At 35.7% G+C, this 18,337-nt stretch overlaps 1 protein-coding gene across 1 annotated transcript; it reads left to right on the forward strand.

Annotated features, from left to right (window-relative positions):
• Positions 1-982: 982 nt before the first annotated feature.
• On the forward strand, positions 983-7,475 carry LOC136210611 (transcription factor MYB1-like). Its single transcript, XM_066001955.1, has 3 exons — positions 983-1,109; positions 1,180-1,309; positions 6,827-7,475. The coding sequence occupies exons 1-3, from the start codon at positions 983-985 to the stop codon at positions 7,356-7,358; spliced, it is 789 nt and encodes a 262-aa protein (XP_065858027.1). The 3' UTR covers positions 7,359-7,475.
• Positions 7,476-18,337: the final 10,862 nt, after the last annotated feature.

Below are 18,337 nucleotides of genomic sequence, written 5' to 3' on the forward strand. Positions count from 1 at the left end.
TATTTTCTCCGCCCCTCTATACAAGCAACCAAAGTACATTAATCAAAATAATCAAAATGCTGTAGAGGCATGTCTATATTGAAATCAAATGATACTTAACACTGCTAAAAATGTGATGCTTATATGGTATTCCATAATTGCAACGCCGAGTTGACTTCTTTCTTTTTGGACACTTTTATCATCCATCCAATACTTGGAAAGTCTACAGCCACTAACAGATAATTTCTGATTAAGAATCTGCAGCCAATTGTTGGAAGTGCTGGATCAGAATCTGCAAAGTTGTTTAAAAATTTCTGATTTCATGGGGTTCCAAGATTTATGCTACATCAAGTCCTCAAGTACACTGATAATTCGGATCGTCTCAACAACCTAATTAATTGTTCGGTATAAACAAACAATATCAAATATATTTAGTGAAAGAGTGGGTGCGTTTAGAGAGAGAAAATAGAGGGAAAGAGTGAGTGTGTCTAAAAAGAATGAAAATAAATTAAAGAGAGATGTGAGAGAGAATTTGATATTTTGTTCTTATTTTGAGTTTGTTTTTGTGATAATTAGATAATAAAGAGATTAATTTATAAAACAAATAAATATAAAAATAAAAATAGTTATTTACCATTTGACTTTTGATTTTTTTTTAAACCATTGATCAGTTTGAGCTATCTTTATTAACAAAATTAAACCACAAGATACTAGTTTGCAAATTTTTAAATTACACTAAATTTATGCTTAAAAATAATCTAAAGCTTATGGTTTATTTTTATATAAATATGTGAAGTATTTAAGGAGTGGAAAATGAGGAGAAATGGTAAATGTTCCATTAAGACAAGTAGAAAAAAAGGAGATTGAGAGTAGTTGACTGACAGTTATGAATGAAATGATGGGGGTGGTCAAGAAGTATGCACGTCGTCATGATGATATTGCTTTTGATGGATGTCTTTCTATTTATAGCTCTTTGTAGGTTGTATCCTATGATATATGATATATGTATGAAATGGAGCATACCTTAAGCCTCAGAAAAGGAGCTTGGACTTGTGAAGAAGATGATCGTCTAAGGGCATGCATCCGAAACTATGGTGAAGGACAATGGCATCGCGTTCCTCTTCGTGCAGGTACCCTTTTACATATATATTAACTTCTTCAAACTCTCCTCTTAAATAATATTATATATGGTATTCTTAGGTTTGAACCGATGCAGAAAAAGTTGTCGACTAAGATGGTTGAATTATCTTAAACCAAATATTAAAAGAGGTGATTTTGCACTTGATGAAGTTGATTTAATTATGCGCCTCCATAAGCTCTTAGGTATCAGGTAATACTTTATCATTAGGAATCTCTCTTTAGTAATTTTCATGTGGGGTAATCTCAATCATTCATTATTCATTTATTTAGATTTTACATTCTAAAAATTAATTATTCATTTATTCAATAATTAAATACTTAAATACAATAATATATGTTCTTCGTTTTTTCTAAAAAAGAATAATATTTTTAGTTTTTTTTATCTTTTTAATTGTTTATTGATTATATTTGAAATGTTCATGCTATAAATTATATCTATGTTCATTGGACTTTACTTATTTTCACGTTATGATCATTAAATTTCAAAGCGTAACTTAAAAACCATTCAAATTTATACTTTTTAATATTACGACCATTAAATTTCAATCAACGCTTCAAAATGATCGTTGACGGTCTGAGAATAAAAAATTTCAAGAATTGATAATATTTTATGGAAGTTTTATTCTTCAAAATTTTCGGTTGAAGTCATTTAGGTATGACTTGGTTAGGAGAGAGAAAGTGGATCTTTAAAAAGAGAAATATCCAAAAATGGTGATTTTGGAAAATAAAAAATATAATTTCATGAAAAATGTGTTTCTAAACAACTTAATTCTTCAATATTTTCATTTTAAGGTTGTTAATAGTTATTTTGAGGTGTTCGTTAAGTGTAAAGTTAAGCAGAATTTATATCTTACGTTTTGAAGTTAAAATGAATAAAGTTAAGTGGCTATAAGTGTAATTTACCCATTATAATTGTCAACGTACACAAACCCTATCATAAAAATAAGGTATAAAACTCAAACTTAAAAAAGCATTATTCATTTGACTTTTCGTATAAAATTGCAGTTTTAATAATTTGATGACGTAAGGTTTATATTGTTCCATTAAACATATAAAAAAATTCATTTGAAATAGAATTGTAAATGTAGACAATAATGAATCCGTTTGTTTTACCTATTATTTATTGTTGCTTTTTACTGTTACGGTTTGCTGTTTGCTGTTGCTATTTGCTATTTGCTGTTACGGTTTGCAGTTGGAAAAAGTTGTTTTTCCAAAAAATAGAGATTCTACTTTTCGGATATAAAAGGCAAACAGAAGGTCACTAATTAAACACTTAATATTGTTTTTCAAATGTAAAAGCCAAATAAGATGTCACTAACCAAACATTTTAAACTCTTCATTTTGAAGTGAAAAGACAAACAAGAACACCAGAAGGAGCAACCAAACACTCCCAATATTTTAATTGAAGTGAAACATAATATTATGTTCATAAATGTAGGATTAAATAAGAGTCGGAACTAGAAGGTTTTACATAAAAGTGATTTCATTAGTTAAAATGGGCGATGGATTGTGATGAAATTAAAAGAATACTGTTCATTTGATTTATTGCTGGCACCACTACTGTATCAAATTAAATGATTTTCAAAACTTAATTAATACTGTACAAAAGGAACGAGAAGAAAACATATCACATGTTAACCTATCATATCACTTGTTACAATTTTGGAAATTATCAATGGACCATTGTATTTTGAAATAAGGTATCAAAATAAGTCTTAGGTTTTTGGAGAAATATAAATTTAAGCTCAACGTTTAAAATAGCACCAATATAGGTTTAACGTTTATAAAATAATATCAATTTAGGCTTAACATTTACAATATAGCATCAATGTAGGCCTCACGTGCAAAATAACATCAATATAGGCTTAACGTTTACAAAATAATACGAATTTAAGCTTAACATTCTACAAAATATATACAATTAAGCTAAAAGTCATAATTAAATTAATCATATTATATTCTTTTCCTATTAACTTTATATGTCATCTTTTTATTTAGTTCTATATTCTTATTTATTATAATACAATTAATTAGTATTTTTGCCCGTTAAAATCTTATATTCGTTTTTCATAAATGATTCCATGACTACTAAATTTCATTGCTCATGTAATATATGCAAACTAAAAGTAATTGAATATCCACAATATTTCGAACACTGACATGTATCAATATTATTTTAACCGGTATTCGAAATATTGTGGATATTCAATTACTTTTAGTTTGCATATATTAAATGAGCCATGAAATGGTTAATGAAAAACAAATATAAGGTTTTAATGGGCAAAAAAACTAATTAATTGTATTATAATAAATAAGAAAATAGAACTAAATAAAAAGATAACATATAAATTTAATAGGAAAAGAATATAATATGGTTAATTTAATTGTGACGTTTAGCTTAAATTGGATATATTTTGTAAACGTTAAGCTTAAATTCGTATTATTTTGTAAACGTTAAGCCTATATTTGTGTTATTTTGTACGTGATGCCTAAATTGATGCTATATTATAAACGTTAAGCCTAAATTGATATTATGTTGTAAACGTTAAGCCTATATTAGTGCTATTTTGAACGTTGAGCCTAAATTGGTACTTCTCAAAAACCTTAGACCTATTTTAGTACCTTATCCCTTGTATTTTCCCTCACATTCATTATTTCATACTATCACTTTATTTTTTTAATAAAAAAAACAAAAATTACAAAAAAAAAATCTGGCAATTTAACCGATTTGCAATCACTCGTCGCGGTTTAAAAATTTGTAAACATGAGTCTGTACTTTGTGAATTGTATGTGAGTCAATTTTTCAATCAAACAATAATTGTGATTTAGTTTTTTTTTGCAAAGTTAAAATTTGAATTTTAGATAATTTACAAAAGGCTTAAAGCATCTTTTGGCCCTTGACCTATCCAAAATTTGTGCATTTGGCCCCTGATCTATTATTTGATCACATTTGGCCCCTGACCTATCAAATTAGATAAAATTCAACCCATATTGAATGGAAAATTAACTTTGTTAGAAAATTAACAACAGTCACCAATACAAAAACGACACATGACACATAAATAAAATTAATTTTCAACTAGAGATGACAATAGTAACTATTTTACATAGTAAAAAAAATCCTAAAAACTTTTCTAGTGTTCCGATAGAGTGAAAATTAATTTTATTTATGTATCATGTGTCATTTTTGTATTGGTTATTGCCGTTAATTTTTCAACACAGTTAATTTTTCATTCAATATGGGTTGGATTTTATCTAATTTGATAGGTTAGGGACCAAATATGACCAAATAATAGATCAGGGGCCAAATGCACAAATTTTGGATAGGTCAGGGGTCAAAAAGTGCTTTAAGCCTTTACAAAATCATTCTTTTTAATTGTTACAAATTGCTCTATTTTGGGGTAAGTAATCACGACAACAATTTTAAAGGAATGACTGAATTTGTAAATTGCAAAAAACACAAACACCTATTTACAAACTTTAAACTACGTGTATTGTCTTTTTAAATCGGTCAAACCATGAGATTTATTTTTATACTTTTCCCTAAAAATAATACACCTTTAAGACATTTTTAAAAAGGGAATTAAGAGTTTCTTAGAGAGTCTCTCAGTGATTCGAGGAGTTAAGAGACGGTTGAAGTTGGATTTTGACACAAACTCTTTTTTTTTAAGCAAAATACAAACTCCTCAAAATTTAATTTAATGGTTTATTTGGTTGAGCTAATAGTTGTTGTTGTTGATATTGTTGCTAGCGGTTGAGTAAACTGTTTGATGTTGCTATTAGCTGTTTGTTATTAGTTATTTAATTATTAATGTTTGGTAAAATTATGCTGAATTGTTGTTATTAGTATATAAAATGTATAATATGAGCATGTTTTAAATTAATCAACAAATAATACATAAATTAGTAAAAATCTAAATAAAAAATAAAAAAAATTAAAATGAAATTTTATTTAAGGCAACAATTTTTTTTTTCTTTCAATAATGATATTATAGAAAGAAAAATATGTTTTGTACGAATAAGAAATATAATTTTGTTAATATCAAATAACTACATACAGTTGTTCATGAAAACTCTAAAAATATATATATTTTTTTTTTTTTGTAAAAACTTTGAAACTCAGATGTTTTTATCAATGAAAACTAAAAGTTGCTGTTTTTTAAATCTAACTAAACATTATATTTCTCGTGGTTTAAAGTAAAACGTTAAACATTGTTTCGAAAAGTTGAAACGGAGAGTATTAAATTTCTCAGAGACAGTGTGATAAATTTTAAACATGAGAAGTTATGTTGAATTTGAACCATTAATTATAAAATTAGAATTAATGGTTAGCACTAGTTAGTAAATTCTAAAAAGGCAAAAAGTATAATTAAAACTCTCAATTTTAACTGTTTTAAGGATCAAACATTTAATTAATTATTTTTTTTACATTGAATCATTGAACATTGATTCTGTTATGGATCAGACTCTTATTTAATTTTTCCGTCTAGTTTGTGTTGCTTACATCGTTAGGGTGATTCGGTTTGTTAATATGGACAAATATAAATAAGAATTTCTTAACTATGAGAGATAAAAATTTAAAAGTAAAAAAGAATTATAGAAATTAAGTTTCATTAAGTTCTTTCAAACTCGATATTTTCCTCTCCAATTTCACGATTTTCAAAATCAGAATTGCTAAACCGATTTTCTCCCTTAACATCAAAATTCATTTCTAGCAGATTCTTCTAAACCCGATTTCTAAATTAAAAAATGTACTAGAAATCGATTTTTGTCATTTCTTTTTACTTTTACTCTCTTTTCTCTTTTTATTTATCCACATGAAAGTAAAAAAATTTATGCCAGCAAGCTGAATTCCTTAATACTAGTATCATTTATCATCCAAACTTAATAAAAAAAAAAGTTAAATAATAATCAAGAATTAAAGTTGATGCGTTTTACCTTTTAAAATTGATTAATATGTAGTATGGGTTGAAACAGCAGTAATAAGTGTCTGTACAATAATAAATGCCAAAGCCGCATGGGAGAAATTTCCGTCTCTCTCGCTCACGCATCCCGATGTACTTCAACCAAACAATACCAACTACTTTTCTTTTTTAAATTAATTTACTAAATTCTTATTGTAATTTTAACTTAATTTGTACCATTACAATTTTTGTTTTATTATCTTTTTCGAAGAAGTTTGAGTTAATCTAACAACCTTTTAGTTTATATTTGAACCACTAATAGCCTCATTTTCTTGATTATTGATATTTATTATTTTCTCTATTTAAGTTTTTATTAAAAAAACATGTATTATATAATAACTTTACTCATCTCCTTATTGATTAATATAATAATAATTAATAATTTTAATAATAAAAAGTTAAATATACAATAACTATAAAAAATATCATTGGATTCAATAGCGATTACTTAGAATCTGAATGACCAAATGAATTTTATCATTCATCGTTAGATCCCGACTTATTAGAATTATATAGTAGAAATTCAAATCATTCTAAAACTTATTACTCCTCTAGATAATACATACATATATATAAGCTTATTATTAAATCGGGCATTTAAAGAAAGATTATATTTTATGATATAATAGTTATAATATTAACTTGGTTTTTTTGTATTAATTGATTGCTTGATATGTATTATACATGTGAAAAATAAGTAGATCATTTGGGTAATTGAGAAAAGTATTGATTGCTATATGCAGATGGTCATTAATTGCCGGAAGATTACCAGGAAGAACTGCAAATGATGTAAAGAATTATTGGAACACTCACCTTAAGAAGCAAATTTCATCCAAAGAAATTACAACACCAAAGATAACAAGAAACAACATCATCAAGCCACGACCTCGGACCTTCTCTAATAAATACTTTTTCTTGTCTAATCGCCAAAATGATATTGAGATAGTTGGCGACACAACTAGTGAGCAGCGCAAAAACTCTCCCATGTTCACATTGCCTCAATCTTCAGAAAATAGTGAAGGTAGTTTATGGTGGGAAAGATTGATAGGTGATGATAATGATAATGGAGATGGGGGTGATAAGGAAATGAAGCAATCAAACAACAATGGTGTGACAGAAGAAAGTGTTCCACAACAGACTAAAAGTAATGCAGCTTGCAACAATGTTAATCAGACTTGTTATACACAAGATCATAAGAGTCTTTGGAGTGACTTTTGTCTTGATGATGTCAGCTTTTGGGATCTTCTTGATGCTCCACAAGACTTATCTATTTGAGCTTATTAGTATTAAGACATTCTATAATACTCCCGAAGCAATAGTACATTCGACCAATCAATTAATGTCACTTGCGCATCAACCATCTTTCATGAAATGTATGGATTTATCTTTTGATTGTTCATATGTATTACTCTATAAGACATATGGTATAATTTGTTGTTGCTAATTTTTTTTTATTTCCCTTTTATTTTCTTGGGTCTCTCTATTTATAATCCTTGTTATGGGATGGTTTTATTTTGTTGATGTGCACTAAGGTTGTGTATGTTTGGACATAATGATATATAATGCAATGGAAGTGATTCCATATTTATATCCAAATTATATAAGTGATGTGTTATTTAGTACATTGTGTACACTGTTAAATATAATAATACAGAGAGATATGCGTTTGTTTGTTTTTGAAAATAAAACCAGGGTAAAAAGGAATAAAGGGAAGAAGCTAGACACTCTAATTACATTGGCACCTCCAAACCACACATCCGAATATTATTAAAAGAAGTGGGTAAACTTCATCCACCTTGCACTGCCTCTCTTTCGCTTTCTCTACATGCATCTTCATATCATCAAACATCCCCCCTACCTTACTCTTCCTCTCCTCTCTTCTCAGCCTCACAACCCCTCATCTTCTGCAGATCAACTAATCCTCAGAGTTCCCTATTTTGTAGATCTACTTTGAGGAGGAGGAAGACACACTAATTTCGTTCCCTCCACATTTAAAGTGTTTTTATTTGTTGTTTAATTTTATTTTAGTTGAAGTTCATATCTTTTATCGCATCTCTTTATCTATTTGAACTTCATCTTCTCTCTATAATTCTTTCATTTATATCTTTTTTTTAATTTTAACAAGAGCATAAACGATTGATTTTGTCTATAAATCACTAGATCTATATGGTTGCAAAAGAAATGACTCAAATCTGAATGTTTGGAAAAGCCTAAATGATGAAGATTAGATTGCAACTATTTTTCTATAGATTTGGATTTACGATAAGTATATGATTTATTGTTTGTTTGTGTTAGTTGTACCTTTGATGGTTTTTAAAACTCTTTTAGCCTTTTTATTCTCTTCATGGATATTGTATTGGCTTTAGCTTGGACTTGTGTGAGGTTATATTCCTCATTCTTTTCGTGCCCTACTTTTTTCATCTAATAGAATGGTATAAGCATTTTCATAGAAAAAAATATTATTAAAATAAAAAGAAAAATTCATACAAAAGATCTATAGAAATTTAAGATATTATAAAAAATTTAAGATATTATAAACTTCTCTAACAAACAAAAATAATCATAAACAAATTCCGAAAAGGAATCCCACTAATGAATTCTGAGGTGGTTAATCCATATTTGGCCAAAGTATCAATAACATGATTACCCTCTGTTAGCGATATTTTGCGAGTAACGCTAATTTTCAACCTTGTCACGAGTGGTTAAGGTGCGGGCGCGCCAGAGAAAATTATTTCTCAATTGAAATGGTTAAGTTTATGGAATTTGCGTGTCAAAATTTGAAATCTAAACGAGACGATTGGTGAGGGACGCAAGGATTGAAAAAGTCCTTCTTGGATCTCTAGCGTCGTTATAGAAACTTTGCTAGATAAATTATTTCATTTAAAATAATATGATTAAATTAAAAACAAGTAAAATAAAGGAAATTAAAATGCGAAATCGACACGAGATTTGGTGAAAAATTGGTATTTTATTGACATGAATAAGTATTTGAATACATATGTTCAAATTAAAATTAAAATAAAATTGATTGCAATTGAATTAATTCTATACTAATCATATAGATTAGTCAATTGAATTGGAAAACAAATCAATACATAATTGAAATGTAATAACAAATAAAATTTAAATTCAACGACAAACTCGGAGCCAAAAATAGCTATCTCGGTCGGACGTTGAATTTTGGTATCGGCGTGAAGTCCTCGGAGCACCGCGGTCGGTTGGCACAAGAAGAATTGATCTAGAAAATTCCTGACTTGTAGTAGGCAAGAATGGGGCAGATTTGACCTTCAACTTTGGGGGAACCGTATGAATGCTTACAAACACGGAATCAACTGAATCAAAAGGCTAAATTGAACTTCAGGACGTCAAGAACATATGTTTAGAAGGGATCGAAGGCTGAATGAAATTTAAATAAATGAAAACGAGCTTAGAAAATCATTGGACGAATTATGATAAAACATGGAAATAAAATGTCTAAAACAATTTGCGGGTGCAAAGATCAGCTTGTAAATGGAATTTCTGGACACGGAATTGTGTGAATCAAAAGGCTAAATTTAATTTCAGGAAGTCAGGTACAAATTTGTATAAGGGGTTTGATAACATCCAGATATTATTTACGGGACTAAAAGAGCAATTGACAAAACGACCGCGTATTAAGACGATCGGGAAAGCTATGGCGTATCAAGCAAGCCACCTGGACGGCGGATCACATGGATTCCTCCATATGTTATCCGTAGTCAAACATACGGGAGACCCGCCACCTCACCTCGATCCGCCCCCTGAACGGCTGAGCCGATTCCCGATAAAGGCAACTAATAACCCATTAATGAGCTAACGGTCATACTTGAATGAGATCAGTAACCGCCATTAATGAGGCATTAATGGAGACTTTCTAGTTACCAAGAGTTACAACTACATGACTATAAATAGCTTGCATCCCAAGCTATTGAGGTACACATTCACGCTCTCTTTAACCCTTCCTTGTGCTTACAGTTTATTCTACTACATTATACTGACTTTACCATCGGAGCTTCCCCCCGCCGATCCCAACGGCGCCCCCCGCAGGGAAGGTCACCGATCAAGAATTCACCACCAGTCATTAATTGGTGCGGTGAAGGTGGAAGTTCTAATCCAAAAAGAACTAAGTTCACAATCACAAAAATGGCAAGTGGAGGGTCTAACCCCTCAACTGGAACAACAACACCATCAATACCAATTTTAGTCAATAATCCCCAAACAAGCGCCAGCCGTATTGATCCTGATGCACCGACTGTTCATGATGAAAGGGAAATGTTGCCAGATTCTTTCATGGAAATTTATGCAGGAGCAGTGGGAAACATCTATGGTCCAGTCATGGCGGATCGATTGAGGGCCTATCTAGAGAATCCCATTGTAGGTGGACCCACGACAGGGACTATCCCCCCTCTGAACCGTCACCCGCCTAGGCGGAGTACATCAGCGTGGCAAGCGGCCTTTCTCAGGCCAGAAGCTCATCTCGACTCGGCATTCTTGCTTTCTCAACCTACGGATTCGGTGGTCACTAACCCAGAGCTAGCAAGTGCCCTACCAACAAATAGAAGATTATTTAAGGACATTCCAGAAGGAAGCCGGAGGAACGATCAGGCTCCCCCAAGGAATACGGCTAATCCGGGAATCACTATTGGCGGATCTCGAATCCCTCCGGTGCAAACTGGAACGCAGGTTGGTCAAGGGCGAATCAATGAGGCTACGGATCTCGATCACCCGTAGGGCAGACGAGTTGATCGCAAGCACAGAAGGTAGACCAGATCCCATGGGCAAGGACGATCTAAATCTCGTTCCCACTATAGAAACCAAGCTATACCACCCCGCCAGGGAAGGTCACCACCACCCCCAAAGCGGGAAGAGGGCGGACGCTGAGCTAGATCACCTCGCTAGGAGATACCACAGCCGCCACCAGAGCGAGGAGGAGGCGGATGTTCCCCGCTAAGAGGACGAGGCAGAGGTGGTAGAAGGTCACCATCAGATCCTTCATCCGAATCTAGCTCCTCCTCCTCTCAACGGAGTAGATCTCATAGTAGGAGACACCCAAGAAGAAACCGAGGCTCTATAGCTGAGCAGATCAGGGCGGAAATGCGCAGGCAGAATGAGGAGAATGCAAGACACAATCCTTTTGCTAACAGAAAGTCGCCCTTCACAAGGCGGATCGAAGATGTAGAAACTGATAGGAAGTTCAAAATACCGAACATACCCAACTACTCAGGGGAGGATAATCCTGAGGCTCATGCAAGGAAGTACCGTATGTTGCTTGCGATTAATGGCGCTAGTGAAGCAGTCTTATGCCGGATGTTCATAACCACACTAAAAGGACCGGCGTATGATTGGTTCCAGTCTCTCCCACCAGGATCAATTGATAGCTGGAATCAGTTGAGTAGCGAGTTTTGTGCGAAGTTCGCAGGGAGTATTCCGCCAGTTGTTTCATCGCAAAAGCTCTTTGAGTTAAAGCAGAAGGAAGATGAATCCCTCAGAGATTATGTTAACAAGTTTAACAAGTTATGCATCTGAGTGGTGGACGTAGATGTCTCCATGGCTGTTGAAGCAGTAATAAAGAATACGACTTGCAAAAGCTTACAAGAGGATCTAATCAGGCACAAGCCTAGGACCACTGCAGAGTTGATGGAAAGATGCAAGGATTTCATGGAAATCGATGATATCCAAAGAGAATATGCTTCTCCTCCTAAAAAGGGAAAGGCGAATCCCGAAGGAGAGACAAGGAGAAAGAAAAACTACCTGATTCGTCCTCTAGAAGTAGACGAAGGGGTTCCAAGAACAAATCGGCGTATACACCATCGTTCACGCCATTAAACGCCTCCAAAAGTGAAGTGCTGATGTGGCTAAAAAATAGCCAGCACAAGCAGAGCATTTCATACCCCGAACCAAAAGGGGGGAGTACACCAATATGGGGAGAAACGCCAAAAATGATTGCAAATATCACAGGAGAAATGGCCACGAAACAGACGCATGCTGGGAACTGGCTAGGGAGATTGAAAGGCTTATTGAGAGAGGAAAGTTGGATAGGTTCGTCCAGAATGACAAGAAAGGAGATGGTGATAAGCCAAAAGATGATCCAAAAAAGAAGTCTAAAGGTGTCTTTAACGTCATCGCTGGCGGACCAGGATATCAGCCCTCAGTCAAGAAATCGAGAACTACCACCCTTGATAAAGCATCACTTAATCTCCCATTCGCAGACATTGGTCATATGATTCCTCCACACGTAGATGCTCTCGTTATCACCATGATGGTAGAAGGATGGGAGATGGAGCGAGTAATAATAGACACTGGCAGCTCGTGCAATGTCATCACTAGAGGAGCATTCGCCAAACTTAAAGTTGATCCTATCCAAATAGAGACCACCATCGTGGACATCTTAGGAGTAACAGGCCATACGATCCAAACGAAAGGACAAGTGACTCTGGAATGTGAGTTGGTGGATGAGGATCAGGTATGGATCAGAGATCTCGAGTTCTCCATTATGGATGGGCAATTAACGTACAACATCATCTTGGGACGCCCTTTTATCTCAGAGGTGGCAGCTCTAATATTGATACGCCACTTGGCGATGTACATCCCTACGGCCAAGGGAGGAGTAATGATCAGTGGGAATCAGAAAGTGGCCCAAGAGACATACTCTGCATCCTTATCAATTCGCCCACAATCTAAGGATGAGAAAGAAGATGAGCTTGTTACAACCGCCCTTAGAGATACAGAAATGTTCCTCATTATGGATGGAAAGCAAGTACGGATCGCCAAAGGATTGAGAACTGAAATCAAGGATGATGTTATGAAGGTTCTCCTTGAGTCAAAAGACGTGTTTGCATGGAAGGATGATATCCTCACAGGGGTCAGCCTGGATGTGATCACCCACAAACTCAATATCACCGAAGATGCGGTTCCTGTAGCTCAGAAGAGAAGGAATCATGGCCCGGATAGACAGAAAGTGATCGAGGAGGAGATATCTAAACTGAAAAAAGCAGACACCATTGAAGAAGTTATTTATACACAATGGCTGGCGAATGTGGTCCTGGTTAAGAAGGCAGGCGGATCATATCGCATGTGTATTGACTTCATAGACCTTAATAAGGTTTGCCCCAAGGACAACTACCCTTTGCCTTGCATTGACATTTTAGTTGACGGAACTGCGGGACATGCCATATATTCCTTTACAGATGTGAAATCGAGCTATCATCAAATCCCCATGGAACCATCTGACAGGATCAAAACTTCCTTTGTAACCCACCATGCAACCTATTGCTTTAAGGTTATGCCTTTTGGGCTCAAGAACGCTGGAGTAACTTACCAGCGGATGATGAACAAGATATTCGAAGGAAGAAAGGGTAGTAACTTCTCAGTGTATGTGGATGACATGATCATTAAAAGCACCACAATGGAAAAGCATGCAGAGGACATAAAAGAAGTCTTGGGAGTCCTTCGCCATCACAACATTAAGCTGAACCTAGAGAAGTGTACTTTCGGGGCAACTTATGGAAAGTTCCTGGGATATATGATCAGCCAGAAAGGAGTAGGCCCCAATCCAGACAAGATCAAGGCTGTACTGAATATGAAAGCACCGCAAAATGTTAGAGAAGTGCAACGCCTCAACGGGCGGATCATAGCACTTGGGAGATTCATCTCATGCTCTGCTTGAAGATGTCAACCATTCTATGAGGTGATTAAGAAGCAGAAAGCATTTGAATGGAATGAAGATTGCAAGCTAGCCTTCGAAGGGATCAAGCGTTTCCTCACAGAACCGCCTCTAATGAGTCGGCCCCTTGAAGGTGAGAAACTGTACATGTATGTTTTTGTCACTGATAAAGCGGTTTGCACTGTCATGATCAAGGAAGAAAGTGGCCAACAATATCCAATCTATTATGTAAGCAAAGTCCTAAAAGATGCCGAAACTCGGTATTCCAGATTGGATAAGATGGCATTGGCTGTGGTCACCACCTCGATTCGCCTCAGACCCTATTTTCAGGCTCACACAGTCATTGTCCGCACCAACATACCTATGAGGAAGGTATTACAGAAGCTAGAAACTTCAGGAAGGTTAATGGAATGGGCAATCCGCTTGGGAGAATTTGACGTCCGCTATAAAGGCAGATCCGCCTTGAAAAGCCAAGTCTTGGCAGACTTTGTGAACGAATTTACCGAGGAGGATATTGATGAGTGTCCGGTAGAGCTTACGAAAATATATTATGATAAGTGCGTTACGACTATGGATGTGATCTTCCTAAATGCTCTATCTCTACTAGACGCTACTACTTAGGGGCAAGTGTACCCCGTCGTATCAAGTAATAATCCGGTTAAGACCGGGTATCGAATCCACGAGATTTATAATTACAAGTATTAAACGACTCGGTTTTATTCGTTATCTAAGCGGTGAATACTTTGAGTTGATTCGGGGAACAACTACAAACTACTCCTAACTACGATGAGACAAATTTATATAACAAAAACTGTACGAAATGATACGGATGGCGATAAGTTATAAATATGACAAACAAAGACTCCCAATATATATACGGTTAATGATTTACTCTTGCACTGATGACTACGTGTAGTGTGACCGACCCGTGAAGTACTTAGACTACGTGGTTCCTAGTCAAGGCGTGTCTAATGCTCGGGATCAGAAATTAGGGCCCGTAAGTTCTGTGGTTTGTCAATTCCTACGATTTTCGGAGCGTCACTTCCGGTGAGGCAACACCTATATGAATCCCTAAAGATAGCCCGAATGGCGTCGGAAATCGCGTTCTCCTACACAATAATCAATTACGAGTATCAAAACAAGTAACAAACATCAACACATATATAGAAAAAGAGATTATGAATCATAAATTATAAATATGGAGAATGTAAATATGGAATACAACCAAGCCTAGTACATAGGAAGAGTACAAGCTAATTAGCAAGTGAAAAGGGAAGAATCCACCCTCGGAACTAGCTAACCAGACTCAAGGCCGTCTCTTAGGACTTGGAGGTGGAGCTTTCGAGCTTGGTGAACGGAGATGGAACGGAACTTTGACGGAATGCCGGAATCAACAAACAAGCTCTCAAGGTGATAGAGTTTTGCTATGTAAAATAAAATCTCAAACTATATAACAAGAGCTTAATCTATAACAAGAGTTTGTATATATTCCCAAGCTTCCTAAATGAGTGCTAGTCACTCCTATTTATACACATCAGGCTAGGGGTAGAATTGTAATTTCACAAGATACAAGCATGGAGGAACATGATTTTCTGCAGATTTCCCATGACACGCCTCGCGTATGGTGGAGTACGCCCCGCGTATTTGCCCATTCCGTCAGAAATCTCCTGCATGTGGACCAAATCCAGATCTTGTTGTCTCAACCACGCCCTGCGTAGACTGGGGTGCGCCTCGCGTGGTTGAGTTTCTGAGATTTTATTGCTTGAATTGGGTCTTTTACGCCACGCGTAGCTGAAGCACGCCTCGCGTAAGTAAGTCTCTGGTTTTTTGGACTGAAGAACTTCCCATACACGCCCCGCGTGTATGGTGGTACGCCCCGCGTATTGTCAATTGACTTAGAAGATCTTGCAGTCTGACATTCATGATTGAGACATTATTGCTTATCATTGCTCATACGCCCCGCATGGAAGGTAGGACGCCCCGCGTGGCAGTGGGTAAGTTCCACGTGGTGCCTGCGGATTGAGCAATTATTTCTGACAATGTGTTCCACGCCCCACGTGGAGGGTGATACGCCCCGCGTATGTCGAAGGATTTTTGCTCCTTGCTCGTACCTGAAATAAAATTCTCGAGCGCCGAGTTAGCTTGACGTTTTATTTTCTAATTTAATCAAAAATAAGGAAAATTAACCGAAAGTACGGAATTTATTTTTATTTCGTTATTTTATTAAAACATTCTATTTTTGCAATTAAACTTATTTATTTCATCTAAAATTAAACCGTAAATCACGCTAAAAGATAGGGACGAAACGCCCCTATCAGATATTAATCCCCCTAAGCCAAAGCTAGAGGAATGGACGATGTACACCGATGGGGCTTCATCGGCGGATGGTGCGGGGATAGGCGTAGTGATCAAAGGACCCCATTACATCAAGTTACATTATGCAGCAAAGCTAGAGTTCCTTGCAACAAACAACGCTGCAGAATATGAGGCCTTGATAATTGGGCTACGCCTTTTGAAGGAGATCACACCAGAACGGGTCGTGATCTATAGTGACTCCAAACTAATGGTTAACTAGGTAATCAAAAACTTTGATGTAAAAGATAAAACTTCGGTCAAATATGTGGAAGAAGCCAAAAAGCTATTGACCCACTTGGAAACCAAAGAAACAAAATGGGAGTTGGTCCACACACTTCGAGGGTCAAACACAGAAGCGGATCACCTGGCTAAGCTGGCTTCTAGAAAAGATCAATGAGCGGATCTACAGTGCCCATTCGAAGTGAAAACCAGACCAGTATTCGCCCCTGAGGTCATAGCTCTTCTTACATCCGCCGTAGGCGACTGGAGATAGCGGATCCAGCAGTATCTTATAGATGGAACTTTGCCTCAAGACAAAGAAAAAGCCAGGCGGACGGTAAGAAAAGCAACATATTTCTCCATAATAAACGATCACATGTACCGAAAATCTTTTAGCCAGCCTTGGTTGAAGTGTGTTACAACAGAAGATGGACAGGAGATCATCAGGGAGTTACATGAGGGCGCTTGTGGAGCCCACGAAGCATCCGCCGCCATTCTTAAGAAGTCTAGGCTGTCTGGATTCTATTGGCCTACTGCGGAACTTGATGATCAGAAGTTGGTGGAGTCCTGTCACAATTTCCAAGTTCATGCAAATGAATCCCACACGGCCAAACATCTACAAAAGCCCATCATCAAAGGACGACCTTTCACCATATGGGGTATCGACATTGTTGGACCTTTTCCTCCTACAAAGAGATAAAGGAAATACGTGGTGGTAGCCGTTGATCACTTTATAAAGTGGGTAGAAGCCGAAGTTGTTTCCGCCATAAGTGCAGAGTGAATGGTCGAGTTCGTAAGGGATAATATTATTGGAAGATTTGGAGTCCCCCACACAATTATCACTGTTAGGCATGAATTTGACTACAATTTAACATGTTATTTATAATGAACTAAGGGTGTTTTTGGGGTTAAATTACAAGAAAGAAGGTCTTATAAGTGTTTTTGTGCAGATAACGAAAGATTAAGTCGAACAGTCTAGAAGCAGCCTGTTTCGCACATACCATGAGGAGTTGAGCCATTCTTTGACCCATCGGTCTAACGCTGGAATTTTTGATGATGGACAGCGATAGGACGGAAGGCAGGTGCGGCAAGAGCAGCAAGCAGAAAGGAAGATAAGAGCAGAAAAGTAGCAAGATGAAATGAAAGTTCGACCCTTGAGTGTTCAAGGGTCAAAAGGATCTTAACCACTTAAAGCAGTCTAGGATTTGTGAAAACAATTTGGTTGATTTTGTTATATTTTCTCGGATACTTTATGTATCGTGTTGACCTTTTCTTTTCCCTTAAATAGAAGTAGTGGGGAAAGGAGAGGATATCTCTTTTGTTGAACCTAAAAATCGACCTTTTGGTAGAGAGAAGAGCTCTCGAGGAAGATGACTCCATTGATGGAGCTCTGTAGAATGGAAGCAGACTGTTCACTCAGTAGCATGAGTGAGTAGTCATTTTGAATAGGTTCGGCCAGTAGGGGCCGGTTATGTAAGTTCTATAATTTCTATTTATGAATGAATGATGTTAATTTATGAAGTGTTTGATGAAGCTTTCTATTCCATTGCTTATGCATGTATGTTAGTGCTAGATGAATGATAGGGAACTGCTTTCATCTTCACCGAACTTTTCATCAAACATCCAACCCCGAAGCAGAGTTGTTAGTTGGTTGTATCAAGGGTTTTCTTTATTGAAATGTTGTTTCAGTCGTAATGCAAGAAAGAACCAACCTTAGGGACGCTTATGGTTTTAGTAAGTCTTAGAATCTTAAGAACACACGAGAGTTGACTTAAGTGAGCATTAAAGCAGAGACCTTGACTTCACTTTGTGTCATTCATGAATAAATAGGGTGTTTAGGGACTTAAGGTAACATGTTCTGCTGTGCCTGGCCTGTTCTACATTTTTATCATTATCAAGTAATCGTTTTTATAAGCTAAATCATTGATTCTGTCACTTATTCACGATATCTCTCACTATAAAGAATTCACACACCACGAACACCCTGTTCTGCAACATT

This window comes from Euphorbia lathyris, chromosome 1 (genome assembly GCF_963576675.1).
Source record: "Euphorbia lathyris chromosome 1, ddEupLath1.1, whole genome shotgun sequence".
NCBI classification, from domain to species: Eukaryota; Viridiplantae; Streptophyta; class Magnoliopsida; order Malpighiales; family Euphorbiaceae; genus Euphorbia; species Euphorbia lathyris.

Excerpts from the sequence above, each read along its gene's own strand:
- LOC136210611 (XM_066001955.1), top strand. The coding sequence starts at position 983 with ATGTATGAAATGGAGCATACCTTAAGCCTCAGAAAAGGAGCTTGGACT. Across the intron at positions 1,110-1,179 it reads TCGCGTTCCTCTTCGTGCAG|GTTTGAACCGATGCAGAAAA; the intron begins GTACCCTTTTAC and ends TGGTATTCTTAG. Across the intron at positions 1,310-6,826 it reads CATAAGCTCTTAGGTATCAG|ATGGTCATTAATTGCCGGAA; the intron begins GTAATACTTTAT and ends TGCTATATGCAG.